This window comes from Motacilla alba, chromosome Z, assembly GCF_015832195.1.
Source record: "Motacilla alba alba isolate MOTALB_02 chromosome Z, Motacilla_alba_V1.0_pri, whole genome shotgun sequence".
In the NCBI taxonomy this organism is placed as follows: domain Eukaryota; kingdom Metazoa; phylum Chordata; class Aves; order Passeriformes; family Motacillidae; genus Motacilla; species Motacilla alba.
Window position 1 is genome coordinate 21,481,956 of NC_052046.1, and position 24,481 is coordinate 21,506,436.

The window sequence follows — 24,481 nt, forward strand, 5'->3', positions numbered from 1 at the left end:
AGTTTTATTAGAGCAGTAAGTAGTCCAAGGATTGGGAGCATACAGGGAAGTGTAAGGTCTGAGACTGAGGATAATAAATGGAATACGAAAAAGTTCGTGTGTACAGCAGATACTGTATGTCCCTGTTCTGTATGTTAATTGCTAATACAATATATGCAAATCCATTTTCCTCTGTGAAAAAAACCTGTAGCTGCTTGCAGAGATAATTCTGTCTGGAAAGTCAGACTTTAGTTTGCAACTGAAGCCTCTTGCCATGCCTTATGCATACACGTAAAGATCACACCATATCAGCTTTCACTACATAAAGTGTTTCTATTTCTTGCAAAAATAGAAAACATGCTAGGTAATGTCTTTAGGCTCATTAGCAACTGTCTCAGGTTAGTGGTCTGGACAGCCTTTGCCTTTAGTATCTGGGCTAAAAGATGTTAAACCTGCTGAAAAGTACTTCTAAGTTTTCTGGGCTGTTGAATAAATAGAGAATTGTGGGAAACTAAGAGTTGCAGCATTAGCTTGGATGGTACCTGGTGCCTGTGTCATTTGGGCACCAGTAATGGGCTTTTCTAGCTGACTGTCTGATGCTGTGTAGGCAGGTCATCTGCACCACCCAGCCTGCAAAGTGAATGATTATAATCTCAGCAAGTCAGGGCATTCAGGTGTCCCCACCTCAGAAGTCACAGGAGCTTCTTCATGTGGTTGATACTAACCCTAATGATTAATAGTCACAGGTGGTGCGTCTTAATTGTATTTGCTGAAGGAGCAAGTTTTAGCTGTTAGGAGCAATGCTGTAAAATTTATTTGCCTGTATTTTAAGAATATTCCAAGTGGTGCTACTGAGATGACTAGGACAAGAATTGTAAGATAAGTAGGAAGTTGTTTAAGTGTATAAAGAGGCTTGTGCTAAAATGAGGAATATTATAAAGCGGGAGTGGAGGTTATTAGTCGAGTCATCAGGTTTTGTTTTTGTGGCCAAACATTTTATTCTTCTTATAAGTGGTGCTGGCATAAAATTGCTGTAGCTTATACAAATTTGGAAGACTTCCAGTATGAAATAGCATTGGGGAACTATGTTGAAGTGAGTGAATGACTGGAATAAAAAAGTATGAAATTGCAATATGCAACATTACTGGAGGACCTGTAACAGAAATGTCTATGATAAACTGTGAACTCAGCTATTATAAGGAGTTTAGTTTAGGATCTGACTGCATTTTCTGGATAAGATGGTGTTTGCATGGACCAATCCTAGGTGAGATCATGTGGGGAGAAGGGCTGATGGGATAGAATGTGGGAGATTTTGGCATAAGACTGAAAGATACTGCTTACTTTCTGTAGTAATGGAAGACTGGAAGATGGTAGTCTCATCTAAACCAGTCAGAGTTGCCTTCCCCCCTCCCCCCGATTCATAGAGTAGGAAGAGAAACACAAGCTGGTGATATATACTGGAACATGAGGGATCTTAAGGAATTGTCCGCCCAAGTATGGGGGACAAACCTGACTTTATCTTGGAGATTGGATAAATAGGTATAAGGCCCCAAACAACTTGCTCAATGAAGTTTTAAAATGACTTATGGTTGTTCATGTACTCCAAGTTGCATGCACAAGAGAAATACTGACAAGATATTTTTAAGAGATCAAAACAACAGAAACAACTTCACTGGCAACTTTAGAATATCAAAGAACTTGGGCAAAAGGTTTAGTGCAACATTCAGTCAGCATAGAACACTTCTCAAAGTGTTGACTTGGCCCATTGAACTTAGCAAACACTAAGCATGATTGATTTTAAGTCATTCAGAAATTCTAAGAAGAGGTAATTAGAAGAAGGAGAAGGAGGGAAAGACAAAAAAGGTACAGAAGAGCCCACATACAGTAACCAACCCCTGGGTTCCAGCAATGTTCAGGGAGAACTTCCCCAAGGAGGTGGGGTCTAGACAATGCGATGGTCTCGTGTTCACCCTTAAATACCTCTGGCCTTCCTGGGCCCTTTCCCCATGTGGAATTTCCAGTCTTTTGGCCACTCAGGAGCTGGGTTAGCTCCAGAGGGGCATTGCCTCCTCTTTGCCGAGGAATGGTATCTCTGTTGGGCTGGTATACAGGCTCTAGGGCGCTGGGGGTGTATAGGGCAGGGCACTGCCTTGTTAAGATAAGGTCTGACCTGCCCCTTTCCTCAGCACACATGTATCCTAAAATGCCTCAAGACAGCAGTCTTTCACAATGGGATTACATGATGCAATTCCCTAAAGCAAAATTAAAGTTCAAGAAAGTTTTACTTCCACTTGTAATCCTATTTCTAGGATTTTTCAGGCTTTTAGGTGGACATTGGTGGAGTGCTGGCTGTTCATAGTCTGGTCTCACTACTTGCATCAGATAATTCTGTTTGAGACATATACTTTAGTTAGCAACATTTAAGCATAGTAATCAACAAAGCTGTTTGCACCCTATATTTTAAGGAAAAGAAAGACTATGCTTGTAAATAAATGAGGCCCTGTAGTGTGGAATTGGAAATTTCTGTGGAAATGGAAATGCTAATGGCTGGGATGTGAAGCAGGGTTCTGAATGTCAGATTTTGAAAGAAAACTGAAAGGGAAATAATGCAGTATATCAATTACTCTGACTACTGTCACACGTGGAATTACAAAACCAGATTTGCTAAAACAAAACTTTTTATTTAGCCTTTCTTTTGGGTGCAGTTAATGTTTATGGAAATTTCAAATAATCTACTAGTTCAAGGAAGGAGAAGAAACTCTGAGCGGTAAGTTGCATGCAGGTAGAAATTAAATCCTGTAAAAAATTACTCTCAGTATTTAAATAGTGGTTGGAACATATAGAATTTTCTTGCAGATAGATTTAAGGATCATACTGAGGCAAGTTTTTTGCTGGTTTCAGGTATAGTTAATACAGATTTTTAAATAGTCTGAGCTCCTCACATGAAAATAATAGCCTGACCTCCTCATTTTTTGGAAAGCACCTGCAGAAGTATTCAGAATGATTCTACTGCCCAGCTGTATGTTCTACTGACTGATTATGTCAGTTATGGTAAGAAAGTCAGACCTGTAACTGCAGGTGAATGATGTCTTGTGTATTACTCAGTTTATAGTCAGGGCTCATCACCATGTAAACTGACACAGAGGAATGTACAACACATTGTTGTATTAATGGGACGCTGATGTACTGTGGTACATTTTAAAAGAATTCGAAGTGGATTTGTCTTTGATCCATCAGGAATCCGGGATAACAATTATCATTAATCTGGTATTCCCTCCATACTAACAGAAAGTAATCGCATCTGAAACTCTTTGTTTTGTAGGTAGACAGCTATTAAAAGTATATTAATAATATGCAGTGACTGTAATAAGCTTTTTAAAAAAGATTTGAAATATCTTCCCTCAGTGGCAAAGACATAGGATTTCTTGAAGCTACTTGCAAAACAATCACAGTTCAATTGTCTTGATACAGTTTTCTTAACAATAGGTGCTTGCAAAATGAGCCACCCTGTGCATTGTTATGAATCAGAGTATTGTTTTGTTACATTAATTGCCTATCCATGGTGTCTCCCAGAGGATGCTGGAGTTAATTATCTAATGTCTGACCGCCAGTCCAGTTTACTTCACTAAATCAGACACTTGGGCAGTATTCTCAGTCACATTGAGATACTGTAGGACTAAAACATACAATACAAGCAGATTTCAAAGAACAGTAGGCTTTGACTTATCAGCAAGCCCTGTGCATGTGGACAGAGAGGTAACTGGCACTGGGTTTTATTTGAAGGTCTCTCAGATACTGACTTGCAGATGGGTGGGTGAATGTGTTGATGGATGGAGGTGCGTGTAGAACTCTGCTTCTAACCCATCTTGCTCCTCTGGAATACTACACCTTATGCCTGTAATAGCGCTAGCTGTTTCTCCAGTCATTAGGGGTTTGTATTCTCATTCTTTGTTTCCAGGTTTGTCTGAGTTCTTACAATTGCTAGATAAACCTTCAGGATTTAGTATCTAGGTATTATGTGTATGGCGTCACCAGTCTTGTTATTTTAAAAGCTGATTCGCTATTGAAAGTAATGCTTGCAAGTTGATTTTCCTAATAACAGGATCTGATGCTCTTCCTGAGTAAGACTTTGACTTCTTAAGGTTTTGTCTGTAAGGAAGTGATCTGTGTTGATTCTAGCAACATAGTTTGCAGCATTGTGACTCCGCAAATCCAAATCCAGACCGATAGCTATAACATTGCTGCATTATTTAATAATATTTTTTCTTCTTTATGAAGTTTTTATGTATATTTTAACTCATGGACAGTAAGGTATGTCCATGATGTGTGTTGAAAACATGTTTATATCCATATATAACTTCAGCTAGCAAAAAAAAAAAGGAATTGGTTTACAAAGCCCCATATTCTGATTTGTAAAACTGTTTCCTGTCAAAAGCTGTTTGTCTCACTATGTTAAGGCTAGTTCTGTGCTCTTCTGCCAGAGTTCAAGGTAGCTTCTTTGTCTTTTTTACTTATCTAAGTTACAACACACTCCAGATTTCAGCTGATGTTTTTCTAGTGGCAGCAGTTAAAGTTTTTGACTGTGTTTTATCTGCACAGTGTTAGATTTTTTTTTTTAGTTTCTCTTTTAAAATAATTTCTGTTAGTAGAAAAAGAAAATCCAGTTAGCTGTTAAATTGAATGAACTGTTGCTCTCAGTAATTTGTGTTTACAGTTGATGCAGGGTAAGAATAAATTTTTTTAGTCCCCAAGTAAAGATTGGAATCTGTGGCTTCAGATTCCCTCTGCTTCAGCCCATTCAGGGAATGAAAATCCTTGCCACCTTGAAATTATTGAGGCCCTCAGAAGTGTCTGAAGGGTAATGAAGAAGCTGAGGTCTTGAGGGGATGCAGAGAATGTAGGAAGGACATAATTCTGCCATGATAGATTAATGGGTAAAAAAACCGTGGGGGTATTGGCCAGTGAGAATGGAATCCATGTCTCTTGAGGCTGTGGAAAGAGCAGCTGCAAAAGCTGCTCAGCACAGCTCAAAAAGCATCTTGCATCTGCTTCTAGACAAAGCGGGGTTGGGGGTGGGGGGGACTGTGGGGATGTGTGTTGATCACTGTTTGCTACCTAATCACTCAATGATTATGCTTTCCCATATAGAATTAATGTGATCTGTTATGGGCATCACTGTGATAAATGCAATGTTAATTCAGACATCTGAATAGCAGTCAAGGCCACTTGAAGCCCTTTAAGGACTCAGTTTTTTATTTTTTGTGCTGGCCTTTTCACACATAGGTAGTAATTTTCCCCTCAGAAATTTCATGTTGTTTGTAGCTGGCTACATTGGAGCTATTTTTTTATCAATTACTTTTGTTTCAGTCTCATTTATATCCAAAAATAAAATGCTACAACAAATGCATTACTTTTTTCTATTATCATGTATTGCTGCTAGAGCCATTTTAAAGGAAAGTTTAAGGGAAGATTGATTGTTAGATATATGCCAGTACTACTTTAAATTGGATCCTTTTGGCTTTTTTTTTTTTTGGGGGGGGGGGAGGTTGGGAGCAGTTGTTTTAAGTGTTTTTTAATTTGGGGTTGGGGGTTTTTTGTGTGTGTTTGGGGGTTTATTTTGTACATTTGGGGGTTATTTTGTAGGGTTTTGGGTTATTTTAGATGTAATTTTTATTTCTTCCAAAGGAAGGAATACAGTTTCTCTTTTAACTGTACAGGCTGAGGGGTGGAGGTGGCAGAAGCAGCTCTCAGCAACTGCTGCCTTTCTGCACTCATGCTGGTCCACCGGAGGTCAGGTGTTCTAACAGAAAGGAGTAACAAACTCCAAAGCTGAAACCTGTTCACAAAATGCAGTTAAGCGTAAAAAAGTTCAGTTCAGTGTGTTTTGTCTGCTTGTTTGTTTTGGAGATAAAAAAATGAGCAACTAAAAAAAAATAGCAAGGGAGCCAGTGCTGTAGAGACTCCACATATAGGCTAAATCTGTTTGATAATGATTTTTCTATCTTTCATTGTTTTGTATGATATTAAAAAAGAATGTTTTTTGTGACATTAAAAACCTGTTCTTTCAAGTTAATGTACTGGTTTCTTTAAACATTAATTATCAAATTGTTTTGAGAATTTTCAAATTAAAAGGCTTAATGAACAGTTCTCTATGAGTTACAAAATCCAGTCACTGAAACTCAGTATAAATGAAACATGAGTCAAAATAAGATTCTGTTTCAGAATTTATTTTCAGAGAAGCTGTGAAAGAAAAAAATTCTGAAATTCATTTCTACCCCACTGGAAATGCTTGCATTAATATGTCTAAATGTTTTTAATGACTTCTCTTCACCCTACCATCTAATAATAATTCTTTTGTGTATCATCTCCAACAGGAAACAGTCCTCAAGATAGCCCTAGGAATTTCTCTCCCAGTGCCTCAGCCCACTTTTCTTTTGCACGAAGGTAAGAGGTTGTTCATAGTATTCAACACGCATTTTGCATGGAGGTAGTGTTGTTGTATACAGATACAAAAGGTGATTGCAAATACATTTGTCAAGTCTGTCACTTAGAATAATAAGTATTAGCTCATTTTTGTAAACCATTTTAAACCTCAGCACCAGCATACTACTAAATGTGCGATGCAATGTGAGCATATATTTTTTTAATTTAAAAAATAGAATAATGATTTAATTGTAATGAATCTGATTCAGACATTATTGTCTTACCTACTGAGATGTGAGGAAATTTTAAACTACTTGAAGGTTTCTTCCTGTATTTTTTTAATGATGTAAGAAGTGCATTGCTTATGAGATCACTCTAATACAGGTCCTGATTCTACTGACAGCAGCAATACCATTACCATACCTTGAATACCTGTCATTGACCTGTTTCAATATCTGTACCAAAGTCTGTGAGACAATAAACGTTGTCACAGGAGTGTTGTGAGGATTAATTAATGATAGTAGAAGTTTTGAAGCTCTAAAGTGAATTTGAAGTGATTTATGAAGTAAATTATTATTATTAAATGAACCATAACCAAAGTTGTCATGGGAGACTGCCTATTTGTGCCAGTGTGGTTCCCCATCACAAAACACACTGTCACCCTACTGCAAATAATATGTTCCTTAACTCTTATGTCTGTGAAGATAAACAGAGTATATATGTTTAGCCAGGAGTATATATATATAAAAAAATGAAATTGGAATCCTTAAGCATTCCAGGCATCTAACTGATGGATTTGCAGCTATAACTTACCTGTAAAGTTTTAGTCACTTTATTTTGGGAGATCAGTAAAATAGCACACAAAAATTCTCATAAGTAAGTGCAAGAAAATGTCTTAACTTTTTTTTTTTTTTTTTAAAAGCTGTGAAGGGGTTAAAGCTTGCATAATTTTTTAATCTGCGTCTAGCTAATTTGTGACAGTAGATCTTGTCAATCTTTCTAGTAGCTTATGATGCTGCTTTTTAAATTATCTTAAGAAAGTTGAATATTTCTTTTGAATCTACTTCCTTTTGATAGTGTTCCTTTTGTCAGAGATACTATCTCTTCAGAGATTACATTTGTTTGTGAGCATATTTTCAGAAAGATTCATTAAATCCAGAAATAGATTATGACAGAAAAAGCAGATGTGAAAGATCAAGCATTGCTTAGAAATACAGCAGCCGGGAAATAGTTTTTCTTTCCCACCCATAATCAACAAAAAGTTTAAAACATCATACTTTTGCAAACCTTAGAATTCAGAATTCATTTTTAAAAAGTATTTGTTTTCCAGTGTTTCATTTGGATTTTGACCTCTCTAGAGCCCAGTAATGAGGTTTAAATAGATTCTTTAACTGAAAGAAATTTCTATGATTTAAAAATATCTCGCCACTTCAGTAGGATTCAAGAAACATTTAGAGCAATTTTCTGTGGAAACTGATTTTGTTCTGTGTTTATATTGAAAATGCTTGATGGCAATGAAGTCTAAAACTGCATTGATGCAACTTTTTTTCTTATGAATTTGGTATGTCTGTTGTGGTTGTTTTCATATAAGTTGTGGTAGGATGAATTTTCATAGTAAAATGCACTGTGGTTAATGACTTTATGCCTTTTCTGTTATATTTTGTAAATTTAATAGGTATGCAAAGGAGGGGAAAGACAAGGGTGGTAGAGCAGGTTGAAGGAGCAGGGGCAAAGGTGTAGGGATATGGATACTCCTGTTTTATCCACTGCCGCTGAGTCAGTGGGGATACCAAAAAGCTGGGACAGTGTGAGGAAGGGAGAGAGAGGCAAAGGAAATTATTTGAGAGCTTCTACAAAGCTGCTTTCTTAGTGTAGCCACTTCTCATCAGGTGCTGGCCATGCCATGCAGCAGCTGCAGGAAAGGGAGCTGCCTCAGGGAGATGGCCCTGTGCTGTGCTTCCAGCTGGTGGGCAGGGTTGGAAGTAGCCTTCCCCAGTGCCTTGGATCTAAGCTGGAGAGTCACCTTCCTCTGCTGGAGAGTCACCTTCCCACCCTGTCTGGTGGGATGATCAGGAATAGCCTGATCAGGAATAGCCTGATATTCCTGGGCCCAGGAATAGCCTGTGCCTCTGGAAGTCGGCACTTCTGTTGTACATACGCGTCCAGCATCTAGGAACCCATGGGTAGGTGACAGACTGCCCTTTCTAGAGCTGCTGGAAAGTGAGTAAAGCCATGCTTTAGGACTGTAGCAAGAGTCCAGGGGAAAATGCTGTAGGGGCTTTTCTCCCATAATCCCTTATGAATGCTTCCTGTTTGCCCATGTTTGCCTCCCAGATAACTTTCTGCGTCCTTGACAGCCTTTCTGTGTGACGCAAGTCAAGTGACAAGTACCCTGTTCACTGTGAGTTTCTCAATTAAGAAATACTTTCTTTCTCACAGATGCAGAATACATGGGTCTCATCTACATTTAAATACTGCCCAAGTTCTTTCAATTGGGAACAGCTAAGCCAAAGTAAGAGAGAACTGCTTTTAGAATGGTGCTTTTATCTGGAAACTGATGTATCTTTTAAATACCTGGGTGAAGAAGAGAATGTAAGAGAATTAATTAAGAGCAAGATTATGGCAGAGGTGGAAGCTTTTTCCAGAGTTCAGTATTTGACACAATTAGCAGTCTCTAGCAGTCTCTTCATATTTTAATACTAATAATGTACTGTAGTTTCTTTTCTTAAGCGTTATGCATACAAAGTCCCAGAGTTTTGGTAGTAGTTTGTGGATGAATAAGTGGATATATTGGAAAGAAGCAAGGAGCTTTTTAGACTATTAGCTTGAAGGAAGGGACCTTTTAAACCTCTGCATCAATAGGTTTAAGATTCCTGATTTGACATCACTTCAGTTCTTCAAAAATACACTTCAATTAATCTTTAGTTCTTCAGAATTTTACTTTTTGTGTCAATCAGACTTGGGACATGATCTTTGTAAAACAGATCTTCAGTTCTCCTTTCCACATTGTCATACCGTTTGTTAATAAAAACTTGGCCTTTTTTTTATTTATATATTATTTTGCCTTTTTTTTAACACTTTTGATTCAATTGTATTGCAGTCATGGACATCGAAATGACAGGTAAATTCTACCTTCTCAAAAATCCAAACACTTCTTTCATAGTTGGTTTTTTGTTTGCCACTTTGAATGTTGAAGTTCCATGTTGTCTTTGTATAATCACCTCAGACGATGAAGAACATAAATTGTGTTTTGGTTATAATCTATGTATTTATTTTATTTTTTTATTTGCGGAGTGAGCATGATTTTTTTCCTGAAGATTTGTTTTTCCTGATTCATGTATGTAACATTTAACATTTAGGTTTGGTTTTACCTAATCATTAGCCTGCTAGTTTGCAGATACCCTCTGCTGATGCCACTGAAGAATGCACTACCCTTTTATATCAGACAGAATGTGATGGTTATTTTGTGGCTCAGAGCACAGTGGCCTGCATTTGTTCACAATTTGTTTTAATTTTCTTCTCATTAATTTTTATGTGATGGACCTGAAAGTTGTGAGCTTCTTGTCCTTTTCTGTTTGTATTAGATACCAATTCTGTGGACCTGTTCATTCTCTTTGTGATTGTTTAATCTCATAGATTTTTAACTATAAAGAAAACCACAATAAAAATAATTCATCCTTGGTGAATGCTTGTTTACTGTGGTGCTGTGTGAAAGTATGCTGTTTGTTAAAACCCCTATTTGTATCATGCTTTTGGGATGCAGTTTTACACAGTAATATTTCAAGAGACGTTACTGCATTAGGATACTGCAGTGTTCATTTGACTAACCTCCATTTCATAACTTCCAGGACTGATGGTCGCCGCTGGTCTTTGGCTTCTCTCCCTTCTTCTGGCTATGGTACAAATACACCCAGCTCAACTGTTTCTGTAAGTATCTGTTTTGCTGTGCTGATAGATGTTGTTTGCACACTTCAGCTTCTCAAATGTAGCATGCTTCTCTTAGGAGAAGACAATGTAGGTTTTGTTGTGCTTGATAGACTTAGAGCTAACATGTGATAGGAAACTGCTTTACTTCCCTGAAATAGACAAAAACTTTACACAATGTGTACTTTACTTAGAGATACTTTCTGGTAGTGAATAGTGTTTGGCTGCTCCCTTTTGATCTGCCTTATTTTAGCCATATAATTGTTAGGTATCAAATCTTAACTGAGGCTGCCTTGATGACAAGAAGAAAGAGAAACTGTCTATGGCATGATTCATCTGTCCTAGGTTAGACTGCTGTCTTAGGATGAGGTGAATCACACATTTGCCTTTCTTTTCCTTTGGCAATTGTGAGATGTTAGATACTTAGCCATTCAGATGGCTGTAATCAGAATAAAAGGAATCCTTTAGGATACATAATAGAGTAAGTTTGACTGACTTACTAATTTTTACCTTTTGGACCAGTTGTTTCAGTGTGATTGTGGTGGTTTAAAAAACCCGCTGGGAATTAAACTCCAAGTAGGCCACCCCCATTTTTCCCACCCTGCTCCAGTGAGAGGGGGGATAAAGGCAGGGACTATGGATTGAGATAACCACAGCAGAGACTATGGGTTGAAGTAACAACATAAAACCAAAGCTAAGGAGTAGGAAATGCACAGTAATGACAACAATATTGTACAAAAGAGAAGGTGCTTCACACACAGATGTTCAGCACCTCAGCTCAGTTCTGTGTGGCTGCTGAGACAAAGAAAAGATGGCATTTGCTTTCTGCAGCTTGCGTTCCCCATCCCTGAGGCTGGAAAAAGCAACAACGAGGGACAAATCCCCAAAAAAGCTGGGTTGTCCATGTCTTGCTGTCTGCTGCCAGATCACTGGGCTCAGCTGTGGTTGTCAGTATTCAGCTGGGCTCGGCTCGGCTCCCCTCAGGCTCGCTTCTGCCAGTCTTGTGTCAGCCCCCTGCCATGCCTGTGCATCTCATATGCCACAGCACTGCCTTGGATCCTGCTCCAGGACTTGCGAGCTAGCTGTGGCAGAAGTACCAGCCTCTACTTTGTGCATCTGCGCACCTCTGTACTGGAGAGGAATGACTCATGTTACGTCCTGGAGCAGAGCTCTTGGTTGTGGTAGTCTCACCTAGAGGCTGTGGAGATAGAGCTGTGGAGAAAGACTGCTTTGAAAATAGCGAATAGTTGACATTTTTACAGTTAGAGCACATCACTTCAGTGGAAGTGATGGTCTATGTAGATCCAGCTATGGCTCTTCAATGTTTTATGTCTTACCACATTTTACTGAATGGGTAATAAGTGATTTTTTAAAGCTGTTTCTTTGACAATTAAAGTAGGCTTTCACTTCCTACTTCCATTGGGTTTGTTCAGTTTCTGTTGTGAAACAATTGAGTTCCACATTTCGTACAATAGTGAAATACGACCATTTTGTGTTATGATCAAGTCTTATTTTATTTTTGCCCACAAAGATTTCTGGAAGGACAATTATATCTGTCTTGAACCATGTTTAGTAATTTCGTATATCTTAAGAACTTGTTCTCTAAAGCATAATTTTGACCTCTGCTTTCTTTTCTGTGTAGATGTTACTTTTGCCAAGTAAATTCCTTGGTTTCAGATTAATTCCGTAAGCAGATTTCATTAGGGCATGTTTGTATACTTCTATACTAGATCAGATATGCTGTACTCTTCACCTAAAATATATTGACATAAAGGAGTTTATATCAAATAAAGGAATTGCCATAGAAACATTGTCACTGTTGCAAGAAACAGACTTGTGCTAGAAAGAAGATTAAAAGCTGTGTCAAAACCAGATCAAAATACAGTTTTAATTTTCTGTCCATATTAATTTATTTGATGTCTTCAGTTTTAAAATGGTAATTCTAATTAATATACTTTCTTCGTCACTTAAGTTCGCTAGCTGCTGTCGGCATCCTGGAATATGGAGTAGTTTTACGTGGCATTTGCATTTGCTCTCCATGCATTTATGGACTTAGATGTCTTAACTTCTGTAATACTTCATTGTTGACCTACCCCATGATTATTTCTGACTAGAATATATAAATAATAACATACTTTACAGGTCTTTCCTACCACTGAGTAAACAGTTTCTTACTTGTGGAAATAAACCCGTTTTTCCAATAAATACGTTTTAATTTTGTTGAAGAAAGCAGCAGTAGAGAATTCAAGCCATAAATATCAATGGTGTCCCACCCTTAAGAGTAAGGGATCACCCAGGATTGGTAAATACTTGTGGTCGAAAGAAATTACAGAATTCAAATGACCCACAAAAACTCACTATGTTATATTTGTTAATTACACACTTGGCATAGAAATTGGTGTATTAGTCTCTGACCTGCTGTATAAGCACATGTCAGTGGGTTTTGTATAAAGGGGTGGGGTGAAAAGGAAAGAAAAAAAGAATAAAAAGGGGGGGTGAGGGGGGAGTAAGAGATCACTAGCCCTGATTCCAGCATTAATCCAGCTGCTGGGATATCTCAGGATCCTGGGTATGCCTAAGGCTTGGGGGGGCAGGAGGATACCATTTTATAGAGAAGCTGTTGCCACCCTGAAGGTGGGTTTCTCATTTTCTATGCAAATTAGTGATCACTCACAGACCAGTCTTTCAGGTCCTTGTGGAAATGGGTCAGAGGGCTTTGGGGGTCTTTGGCAGTCTTGACTCCCCCGCGTGCCTGCTTCTCCCCCTCATTTCTCTGTTTGTGCTGCACTGAGCTGTGCTCATCTCCAGGAGGTAGATCAAAGACCTTTGTCCCAGAAAAGTGCTGTCCTGCCTCCGTATGGCCCCTTGTGCAGTCACATCTTGTTCTTTCTCACAGCATGTTATTGCCAGCAGTCCTTGGCTGGTGCCACAGCCACCCTGCTACTGGTGTTTGAGACAAACACATTAGCCTTTATTGTCTGTGTATCTCATGGTTAGTTTCTTGTTCTGTTTTGTCTGAGAATTTGCTATTGCTGATAAGCCCTGCAAAAGCACTTGGATAACCTTTGAATTCTAAATCTAGTCACTATTCATTTCTTGGAGATGTCTTTCATTTTCTTCTTTTAGCCCCTGGATGATACATGAATCACAAAACCAAAACTACAAGTGTACCCATCTAATTGATTTCATGTACTTTTTCAGAATCTGAAAGAGCTAGCACAGTTCAGTCTTCTCCTCCACATTACTTCTTATTCTTAGAGGAAATGGGAGACCCGTTCATACAACACTGTAAATGTACATAAGGAACACTTGCTTTTCGGTGATGAATAAATAAAATTCACATTAATCTAGACATGTATCAACCAGTGAGCAGAAAAAGTTTTTTACACATCGCAGTAGAGTACCACTTTGTTCTTTGCAATCAAGTGAAAGTCAAAGTAGGGGCCAAAGTGTCTGTAGTTACTACAGTTATGCTGAGGTGAGTGTAGCTCACTGTTACCCTATTTGTTTATTTGTTTGTTTGTTTGTTTATTAATATTGAAAGTGATGGGATGGATAGAATTACCTGTTTAATGGAAGGTTGTGGGTTTAGAAGTGGTGCAAGTACCACATAAACTGATTATCACAACAAAATCAAAATGAAAATACCTTCTCCTTGGTTATTCTGTTGGAAAGAAGCTTTTGGTGTATCTTACTCTAGCACAGTAGGGTCAAATCTTGGCAGTTAGACAGTGCAATTGTGATGATTGTGTCTTCTCGGAGAGCAAGCCTTATAAAAGTGATAAACTGAGACAAGCTGTATATTTTTCAAACCTGCATTTCTGCTTCAGAAGAACATTTACATTTCCATAAGACACTACAATTGAACATACTAAAAATATTTTAACTTTTGTGTGATTTTTGGAGCATTAGTTGTAGAATGCCAGGAGAACTATTTTGTTTAAGAATTTTGTTGTAAGAATTTGGATTTGTACTGAAATAAGAATTTAGATCACTAAAAAAATGTACTTTGTGCCTGTGATGGTCCTGATACAACTGAGAGTGGTTAGCGTTAGGAAGATCCTTTCTTCAGTCATATTGGATCTAAACTCTGTGGCACCTTATATGAGGAGAAGTTTGATATGAGTTATTTTCCCACTGATCTTCCCATAATCCCCTGAAACCAAAAAGATAGAGAATGATTTTAGAGGAATAGCCACCTGTGATGCTATTGGGAAATTCTCCTGTGCTACAGTATCTTTTATTTTACAGAACATGGCTGTGGGATAACAGGTTAACTGCAACTAACTGCTGAAGTGCGGGATAGGAAAGAACTTACCTGTGCTGTGTGCTGAATTATGCATGGTAATATACTAAAGCAGAATTTCATGCATGAGTTACTGTAACTCAGCAAGTTACTACGTATCCGAAGAGCTGTGGTAAACTCTCAGTGTGCATGCCTCTTAGCCCGCAGCAAAGCAAGGTAGCACAGTCTTGCAAACTTTAGCTTGTTCTGATGTGGTGCAGCTTTCCCATGTAGACCAGTCCTTCTTAGCCATTTCTGCTAGTGGGTTTTATTTTTTTTTTGCTTTTAGGAGATGACTTCATGAGATCTAGTGTGATAAGAGAACTTTTCTTTTGCTTCTAAGAGTTAGGCTATTAGCTTTGACTGCACAAGTTGCCAGGAGATTAAAAAGACTTCATAGCTTCTGTGCTTACTAGTCTGGTTATTATCTGCTGACCTTAGCAGTGCAGGGGCAATATTTGTACAGTACAAAAGTTTATTGATTTCCTTCACTGGAAATGATGTAACAAAGAAACTCTTTACCGTGTTTGCCTCCATTAAAAGAGCACCCAGGAAGAGGCCTTGGTGTTCAATATGAGAAGTCAGATAAGCAGTAATGGGCACATGTAAATTGTAATTTTATTGAGAAATGCAGCTGGAGACTGAAGAGCTCCAGAAAGATACCCAAGTTTTTCAACTTCTTCCTTTCTGCAGGTAAAATACAGGGAATGTCTGCATGGTACTAAGCAGCTTTGTGCAGTCATACAAGAATATTTACAAATCAGCTGACTTGGAAACTGGTTTTGGTACCTGTATCTGTACAGTAGAACACTTCTGTGTGTTTGTTAGTCCACGTTAGCAAGGCTGGTTGTTAATGATTCGAACTATGTATGTGTTCTTTAAAAAGGGTTACCAGATCCAGGTTCGCAGAAAAGTTCAAAGTTCTACCTCCAAGTGTCTTAACGTGGCTAGAGCTGCATAAAAACCCTTAAAATACATAGTATGGTCATTTGGACTGCTTATGTAATGCAGCTCTGTACATGAAATGTTGCAAGGGTGGTTATCGTGGTAGCACTGCCATCTTGATACCTGTCCATATCTTCCAGTTTTATGCTAAACGTATGGTTTTATTGTAATTCTGTTCACTTTTTGTTGGCCATATAGCTGGTCGTGATACATGTATTGAGTTTTCTCACTCTGTTTTCAGTGTATGGTTTTTTATAAGATATTAGCGTATTAATTTTTTCAGAAAAATTTTAGATAGTATTGAATTTTATTTTTAACAGCATTAGTAATGTCTTAAATGTGGATAATGAAGTACCTTTATTAGGAAGATTTACAATTGGCGCTGTGACAATAAGTTGTACTTTACAGTTACCATACTTACCCCGTCCTGTTCCACTAATTAATTTTCAGCAGACTCCATTTTAGCTATTCTTATGTGTCATTGACATCAGATGTCACCTTTGCCTTAGGAAATTTAAATTTTTGAAATGCAGTGTGTCTTCTGGAAGTGAAGTGGTTCTTTTTTTTAATATTTACTCTATATTTAGCTCATGGGTTTGAGAGTAATTATTTTCTTCTTTAAATTGGTAGTCAGGCATGAGAAATGGTAACTATAATTTTTACATGAATAATTACATTATTCATTATTTGTGAGCACCAAATATGGTCTTGAAAATGGTCTTTTTTCACTCTGATGGAAGCTTGTGTTTTCTTGTTGTCTCTCAGTCATCCTGCTCATCCCAAGAGAAGCTACACCAGTTACCATACCAGCCAACACCTGATGAACTACATTTTTTGTCTAAACATTTCTGTACCACTGAAAGCATTGCCAGTGATAACAGGTGCAGGACGACTGCAATGCGCCCTCGGTCCCGAAGTCTCAGGTGAGTTTGTGTATCTGAAACAGGGGCTGGATCTAAATTCACATATTGTGGGTAGCATCATGGTTTTTTTACATTGGGGATGCATACTGGTTTTGAAATGGCTGAAATACATATGTAACTGAGTCTGAATGAAGAATAGTCCTTTAAATACTTGCTCTGGTTTTGGTCATGACTTAGTTCAGACTTCAGTGGTAAATATCGTTAAGATAGGTCTTAATGTGAAGGCAACTAACCCGCAGAGACTGTCTGGATAACCTAGTCGTTAATGATGTAATTGTAGTATTCCCATTCTGAATCTCTGTACCTGCTCTGTTCTCAGTAGTAGCCTGTGAATGTCTGTAACAGGCTGCCTGTATCGGTTTAAGGACTCACTGTTGTGTTATCCATGACAAAGTTTAGTGTTCAGTTTTGATCTTTAGGAATACCAGTAGCCAGATTTAGATTCACAGAATGATTTAAGTTGGAAGGGACCTTAAGGATCATCTCACTTCAACCCCCCCTGCTGTGAGCAGGGACATTTCCACTACACCAGACCTTCTAGACAGATTGAATGGGCCAGAATCACCAACACCAGGAAATCTATATGGGGATTTTTTTAAAGCGCTTTGTAGTGGACAGCAAAAAGTAATTTTGTAGGTTTTTGAGGTCTGTGATCATTCACCTTTTATGAATTTTTTTCCTCAAAGTCTTGTGCTTTTTTTTACAGGCACAGTGCTCCAGCTTTGTTCGACATGTGCTTATATATGGTGTTATTTGTAGGAAGTTACTGCCTTTATCTGCTGGTCAGATTGAAAATAGATTGTTTTGATATATTTTTTCAAATTATCCATTTAGAAAAACAAAACTCAAACTCATTTTTTACTTTTTCACTTGCAGCTACCAGAGTTCTTGGTTAGATCTTGCTATTTTGATTGTATGTAATCTTCAAAGGTACAGGTATAAGACCAGTTAAAAAGATCTCTGTTGCCCTTCTGAAGAAAAGATAATGTTCACAGGCTTCATCTGCCTTGAAATACAGGTACAAACTAGGAGAATAATATGGTTAGCAGTTAGATGTCAAGTACATTAAAATAATCATGAGGACTTGAACAGAAATAGCAGAAAGGAACTTAAGTGTACTGTTGATTGCAGACTGTACCTTTCCAGTGAAGTCTGTGCTGACTTTTTGTTGCAAGTAAATAATTCAAAAATATAAGAACTAACTGTAGTTCATGATGGGACAAGTATAAAGGGACAATTTGCTTTGCTTGCAGCCCTGGACGTTCTCCTGCTTGCTGTGACAATGAAATAATTATGATGAACCATGTCTACAAAGAAAGGTTCCCAAAGGTAAAGACTTATATTTAAGATACCCAGTATCTAAATTGGTAGGCGACACAGATTTTAAATAAGTGGTGCTTTTGTTACGGGAAGTATTGATCCAGGCCTGTAACAGCTTCCATAAAGCATCACTGATCTCTTACTGCAATGATAAAATCACAATAAAGAAAACTCTGGCTGAGAACTGGACATTCATTTGGTAACACTGCCAAACTGGTTTTGAAATTAATCATGCTGGTAAAATATTCTGCTGATTGGAATCTGATGATACATTGGATTTCAATAGGTAGTGTACTTGGAGCAAATGCATATACTGCATTAGTAAATCGAAACCAGTTTCCAGTGCTAAGTTTTGAGAAGCATCTGCTGCGATATACCAGCAGATTCCTTTGGTTAGTCCATTTCTTCATTTTCCCAAACACTTGCTATATACTTTACATGCATGTATATGCATTATATGCACTGATCTAATGCACTTAATGAAATCAGCACACAGATGTGGGGATCTGACTATGAGATAGAAGGATGTTTTGCTTTCCTATCCAGAGATCTTGAGACACAGATGAGTTTCTAGGTGCAGATGTGTGTGCACAGCGTGAAGCACTATACTCTCAATTGCTCCTAGGATTTTAGTTACCCGTGGAAAATAAAACAAGGTACTGTTTCTAAAATATGAGTTTAAAAGGGAGAAACTTCTTTGCATTTCTTCATGTAAATATAAAGAAAGCTTTGTCAGGATTTGCAGAGTAATCAAGCAACAATATGAAGTGTGAGGAACTCACTCATCTTACTGTTTGAGATATGAACTAAGGTGTGTGGGATTACTGTTTAATAATAATAATAATAATTATGATATCTTCAAGGGGGTTCTTTTTTAGCATCTGCAGTTCTCTGAAAACCAGACAGTTGGTTCTGTAAAACAAATGCATCTGGGAACCTGCAGACACGTTTGGCAGGACCTGTGAGCCTGTAGTGCTTTTAATTAGTCAAATGAGCCTCAGTCAACTCAGCTCAGTGAAATATTTTTGTGGAATAACCTTTGTGAAAGTAGTGACTACATTCTGCTGACTAGTATCTGCAGTTTTAGCAGAGAAAAGTAGAACCCCAATGAGTTCTCTTTTTTATATATTTCCCCTTTGGCTTTGACTTAAAAGCTTTGTAGTTCTATCAGTGATTATCACAAGATTAGTGTGCAGTTAATCACCATTGGCAGACAAAGTGGGGAACTGCATAGTAGAACAACAAGGCTGTTGCTTTTCTGTACTGGTAATGTGGGGAAATGTCATCTGTCACTTTGCCTTTGTGTACTTGCCTTTTGGCTTGTCATTTCATGCATTCCAGCTAGGTAAATTCTTAGGCAGTACAGAAATATTCTAGAGTCAGAAAGAACTTCAAGGCTGTTAGTTTCATGTAGAGCTGATTTAATGTGTTGAACTACTACTTTTCTATAGGCTACGGCTCAGATGGAAGAGAGGCTTCAGGATATTATAACAAATCATTCTCCAGAGAACACCCTTCCTCTGGCAGATGGAGTGCTCAGTTTTACCCACCATCAGATCACAGAACTGGCTCGAGATTGTTTGGATAAATCTCACCAGGGCCTCATCACATCACGATACTTCCTTGAATTACAGCAGAAATTAGACAAATTGCTACAGGAGGTATGATCTGTGAGACAGCTGTGTGTTTGCTTGAAAAATTGTTTGAATCTGTTAGCCTTAGAGTTTTCTTGAATATTGTTTTGAATTATGACTGTTTACTCAAGTAATTGTCAAAGTGGTATTTGTAAGATGCTTTAGTCTACATAATGACTCCTACAAAAACTGTAGGGCACCCTGGCATATTGGTCTGAATAGACGATTTGTAAAGATTCTAGAAACAACAGGATTATGTCCTGCAGTGCAAGTTGTAGATTGCTTACAGAAGTGTGTGCATAAGGCCCAGACATTTCATTTACTTTAAATAAATGAGGTATCATACACACTTATCTTTTGTCAACCCTGCTGTGTTGAGAAAGCAGACAGCAACCTTTAGCTTTCCATTAGTGAGAGATTATTTATTATTTAATTATTTGTAACATTCCTCTCATAGATGAAATGTTGACTAACAGCAAAAATGTCCTTTCTAAATGTGTTGAAACTTGCACAGAATAATCAGCTAAATTAATTAAGAAGAACTTGAAACTATGCAAATATACTGTTACATAAGTTTCTGTAGTTTATTAATGTATAATTTTCAAAAGAATGAGTGCAGCATGTAATGTACTCATTTATTGTGGGATTTGATAGTATGTTATGAGTCAAAATTAATGTGGTGGAGCAGCAGATTTGAAATTAATTCAAAATTCTTTCCAGCTGATATCTTAAGATTCTGTGCCTGTCTTAATTGGTCTTTTGGTTTCTTTTGAAAACACAAGCAGTTTTAGTTGAGTTTTCATGGGGTTTTTTGATTTTTTTTCGGGTTGGTTGTTTTTTTGTTTGTTTGTTTTGTTTTGTTTTGTTGTTTTTTGTTTTTCCTATGCTACCTTTTTGTTAATTTCTATTCAGTAAGTAGGATTTCTGAAACTACTGTTTTTTGAACTTTTTCTCTTCATACAGCAAAACAAAATTTAAGACATCAGTAAATTTATTCTGGATTGTTGAAATCCTATTCTTTAAACATTGAAAATACTTGAAGTTTGCTTACTAGTGAAGAGGAAGTTTTGAACCAGTAGCCTTCTTATTAAATGATCATTGTTCTGCCGTGCCAAAGTGCGGGCAGAATTGGCCAGTTGATAACGTCAGAATACCAGAAAACATGTCTAAGCCAGGATTTGCTAAACCACTGTTAACATTGTTGACAATATATGCCTTAAAATGGCTACCCATTAAGTAGAGTTTGGAATAAGTGTTCACTAACACCTCTCCCAAAATCTGCTAAAAAAACATGCCACCACATTATTCTTCAACCTGCATATAAAGCAAAAAAATCACCAAGCCACTCATTTTGTCATATTCTATGATGTTAATTCTTTATTATGAAAAAGATTCCTGTTCTGCAAAGTCATACCTTAAAAAATTCAGACTTTTTTTGAGTCCACTACTTGCTTTTTGTTAATACCATGATATGACAGTATGAAAACATTTTCTTTGCACAACTTTGTTATGGGCACTTAGTCGTACTTTGGTTTCATGTGATTCATTTGTTGTTAATTCCCAGCTGCAGTCTTCAATAGAAAGCTGCATTTCCTGCTGCTGCTTGGCACTGTGCAGTTACTTTAACTAAGGGAAGACTCCTTTGAGGTCAAAGCAGCTTGGTTTACCCTAAACTTGTAGAATTTTAAGGTCAAATGGACCTGAATGCTTTCCTGCTTCATCCTCCTTAAATGTAATATGTATTGCATCTTTTGTTCACTTAGGCATCTGAGTGTTCATAAAACTCTACAAATGTGCTTTCAATTTGTTGGTGGTTAAAATAGGCAGGTTTTCTTTACAAAAGAGTTTTATTTGGGTTAAGTTGGTAATGTTCAGAATTATGCTTCTGTCCAGTTAAGATACTTCTGAAACCTGTTGCAGATGACTAGATGATATTTGTACAGTTTTCCTTTTTTAAACTCTACAAATTAATTCCTCTCATATATTTGGTGATTTTTAAAATTGTGGTTTTGACATTAAGAGCAATATGCATAGCTTCCTATTTTCATAGTTTTTTTCAAAATGCAGTGTGTTATTGGAAAAGTACTTAATAAGTGTTAGTTTCTTAATTTTCTTTGTGATTTTGAATAAGCAAGAGATGCTGAGAAACTTAAGTCTCTGAGTTCTACTGTTCAGAGCAAGGAAATGCTTTGATATTTAAGGCAAAGGCTACATTCTAATTTAAGGCAAAGTACCTTCTAATCAGAAGGAGAATTATACAGTTGCTTTGCGTTCACTAGCATCCTTAAATAATGTAATTTGTTCTTAGAGGGGAACATTTAAAAGAAACTTGAAATGCAGCTCAGACCATTGTGCAGATGTTGTCAAATCTTCTACAAGTACATTTTCTGTCTGTATTCTTCTATAGCACTTCCCCCTCTCTTTTGTAATCTTTATAGAACTCATATTTTCATTGTCATCCTTTCTACATGTACCTTTAGATGAAATCTCTCTGCAAGTGAAGGCTTTTTATATGTATATATGCATATAAATTGTCATTTTCTTAGGACTGACCAAAAGACAATATGAATTTGGCATGGATGCTGCTTATATCTATTACTATTGTTTGTGTTAGTTTTCATTTTGGCCTAACATTGTTAACAAATTGAGGCACAACCCGCATATCTAGATCGCTGTTTAATCTGTATTGATACATTGTATCCATTTGCAAAACTGGTGGTAACAATTCTGTGTAAGCTAAAGAAACGAGAAAAAAAAAGAAGTAGGTGTTTGTCTGTTGTGGGTACTTTTGTTGTTACAGTGTTAGAGTTTTAAAGCTGGGATTATTTGCACAGAAGTTACAATGTTGCTCAGATCTTTGTTATCTCTGCTGGCATCTTGAAATTGATGGGTGGTTTGTGTCAAGTACATGCTTCAAACCCTATAGATGTCTTAAATACCACGGCTTTCCTAAGCAATGTATTGAATGTGATTTGATTCAATATGACTTTATTTTTATCTTTCAGGCGCAAGAGCGATCAGAGAGTGGAGAAATGGCATTCATTAAACAACTTGTTCGCAAAATCTTGATAGTTATTGCTCGCCCTGCTCGCTTACTGGAATGCCTGGTAAGGTCATGCTTACTATGTTTTCACTTAGTGTTTTTCACTTAGTAGTGCAGGCAGTTCTCTGATTTAGTATTCAAGACTCTCTGCAATTGATTTTTGGAACATGTCAGACAGCATGGTAGGGCTTCATAATGTAAGTGGGATCCTTTCCACTTCAGTTATTGGATATAATGTACTGGCAGGACCCTCCTGCAGTTTTCTTTCATTCCCTGCTATTGTAGATACTGTGGTATAGAATCCCTTTCATCAACTGAGGAAGCTGCTATTTAAAACTAGTTGGTTTTTTCTGTTGTTTTGTTAGACGTCTCCATTTCTTGGGAAGACTGCTCTAGAATTGTAATTGCTTGGTGGTTTTCTCATTTCTTAACAGTTTCATAATTTTGTTGCACTCAACAGCTGCCAGAACTATAAACAGCTTGAGGTCAGTTCTGCAGTGCCTGATCTGGTGATAAGAGCAGCAGAGGGATTAGGCTGTCTGGGCACACAGGTAGTTGCTGTTTTCCTGGGGACCAGAAGGAGCAGAAGAGTTGATTTATTTATACATGGGCATAGCAGTAATGTTGCCATACTAGGTTAGTTTGTGTGTGCCGTGTGGGTGTGTTTCTGCTTTTCTTGCCCGTGCTGTGGGAGCTGGGATGGTTCAGATGTGGGAAGTTGCACACACAGAGCCAGTGTACTTCAGTTGTTCAATTGAACTAATAAGCACTTGCAGAACACAGTGTACACAGGAGGATGGTGTAGACACCCAAATACCATGACAGAGCCAGCCCGAGTCCAAAAGGCCTGGCAGGCAGCCTAAGCTGATTCTGAGCCACTCTGCTTGCCAATATAAGATCAGTGTTGATGCTGCATACAGCTATTTGGGGCTGGCAGGCCTTATGTGGAAGACAGCCGGCTGCTAGACTCAAGTTATGCCTGAAATTGTCATAACTGCATTTGCGTCACACTGAATCTGGGCTAGTAAGTATTTCCAACCTGATTTTGGCTTTGTACTGAGTCCCTTCATCTGTGGCACATTTAATCCACACCTTGGCTCGTTCAGCCATGGGCATTTTGAGATCTGTCTGTATTTTGTTTTGGAAACACCAAGTCTCAGTGTTCCCAGTTGCTTTTTTTTTGTGATTTGCAGTTCAGAAGGAAAGTAAAAATAAGATACGTGCTCTGAATCAGCATGAAAGAGATGTGAGATGTTTAAAAAAAACAAAAAACAGAACAAACAAAGAGGAAGGCTTTAGAAAGAAGGATATCTTAGCATGTCCTGCTTCTCCTGTTGAATCCAAACTTGTTTTACTCCTTCTCCCTAAGAAGTTCATTCCATGTCTAGTGTGTTGTTCCCTGCTCTATTTACAGGGTTTATATATTTCTCCACATCATCCAGTTTCTCATATCCTTGTTTTTTCGCTTTCTGGTTTGCATCTTTGTTTATTATCACACATCCAGAAATGCTCTTAAGTCCATCTTGCAGGCAGTGCAAGACTTGTTAATAATACCTTACACCTTCCATTACAGGCTTGCTAGCTTTCTCCCATCAACCCTGCTCGCAGCATCATCATTCTCTATTAGCTTTCTAATTGAGGTGCTGAAGTGTGGCCAGTGAAGGGCAGCAAGGCTCATGAAGGGTCTAGAAAATGTATCTAGGAACAGCCAAGGGAGCTGGGTTTGTTTAGTCTCAAGAAGAGCAGGCTCAGAGGGCACCTTGTCATTCTTACTGAAAGGAAGGTGCCAGGTGGGAGCCGTTCTCTCATATGGCGCCTAAAGTACTACAGGAAGTAGCCTTGAATTGAGACAGGGGAGATTTGGATTACGTATTTTAAAATTTTTTTCCCCTGTTAGAGTGGTCAGGCATTGGAATAGGCTGTGTAGGAGGTGGTGGAGTTACCTGGAGGCGTTCAAGAGGTGTTTGGATCTCATGCTGGGTGATGGTTCAGTGGTTTAGAGGTT

At 37.9% G+C, this 24,481-nt stretch overlaps 1 protein-coding gene across 12 annotated transcripts in view; it reads left to right on the forward strand.

Moving 5' to 3' along the window:
- Positions 1-24,481, forward strand: part of MAST4 (microtubule associated serine/threonine kinase family member 4) — a 292,655-nt gene that overhangs the window by 222,820 nt on the left and 45,354 nt on the right. For 10 of the 12 annotated variants that reach the window (XM_038123723.1, XM_038123724.1, XM_038123726.1 and 7 more), the window contains 7 exons: positions 6,354-6,423; positions 9,503-9,523; positions 10,251-10,329; positions 16,322-16,479; positions 17,733-17,808; positions 19,251-19,460; positions 22,439-22,540. In XM_038123723.1, coding sequence (XP_037979651.1) covers positions 6,354-6,423; positions 9,503-9,523; positions 10,251-10,329; positions 16,322-16,479; positions 17,733-17,808; positions 19,251-19,460; positions 22,439-22,540 — 716 coding nt within the window. The remainder of the gene's footprint in view (positions 1-6,353; positions 6,424-9,502; positions 9,524-10,250; positions 10,330-16,321; positions 16,480-17,732; positions 17,809-19,250; positions 19,461-22,438; positions 22,541-24,481) is intronic. The other 2 variants (XM_038123725.1, XM_038123730.1) reach the window with 1 other exon arrangement.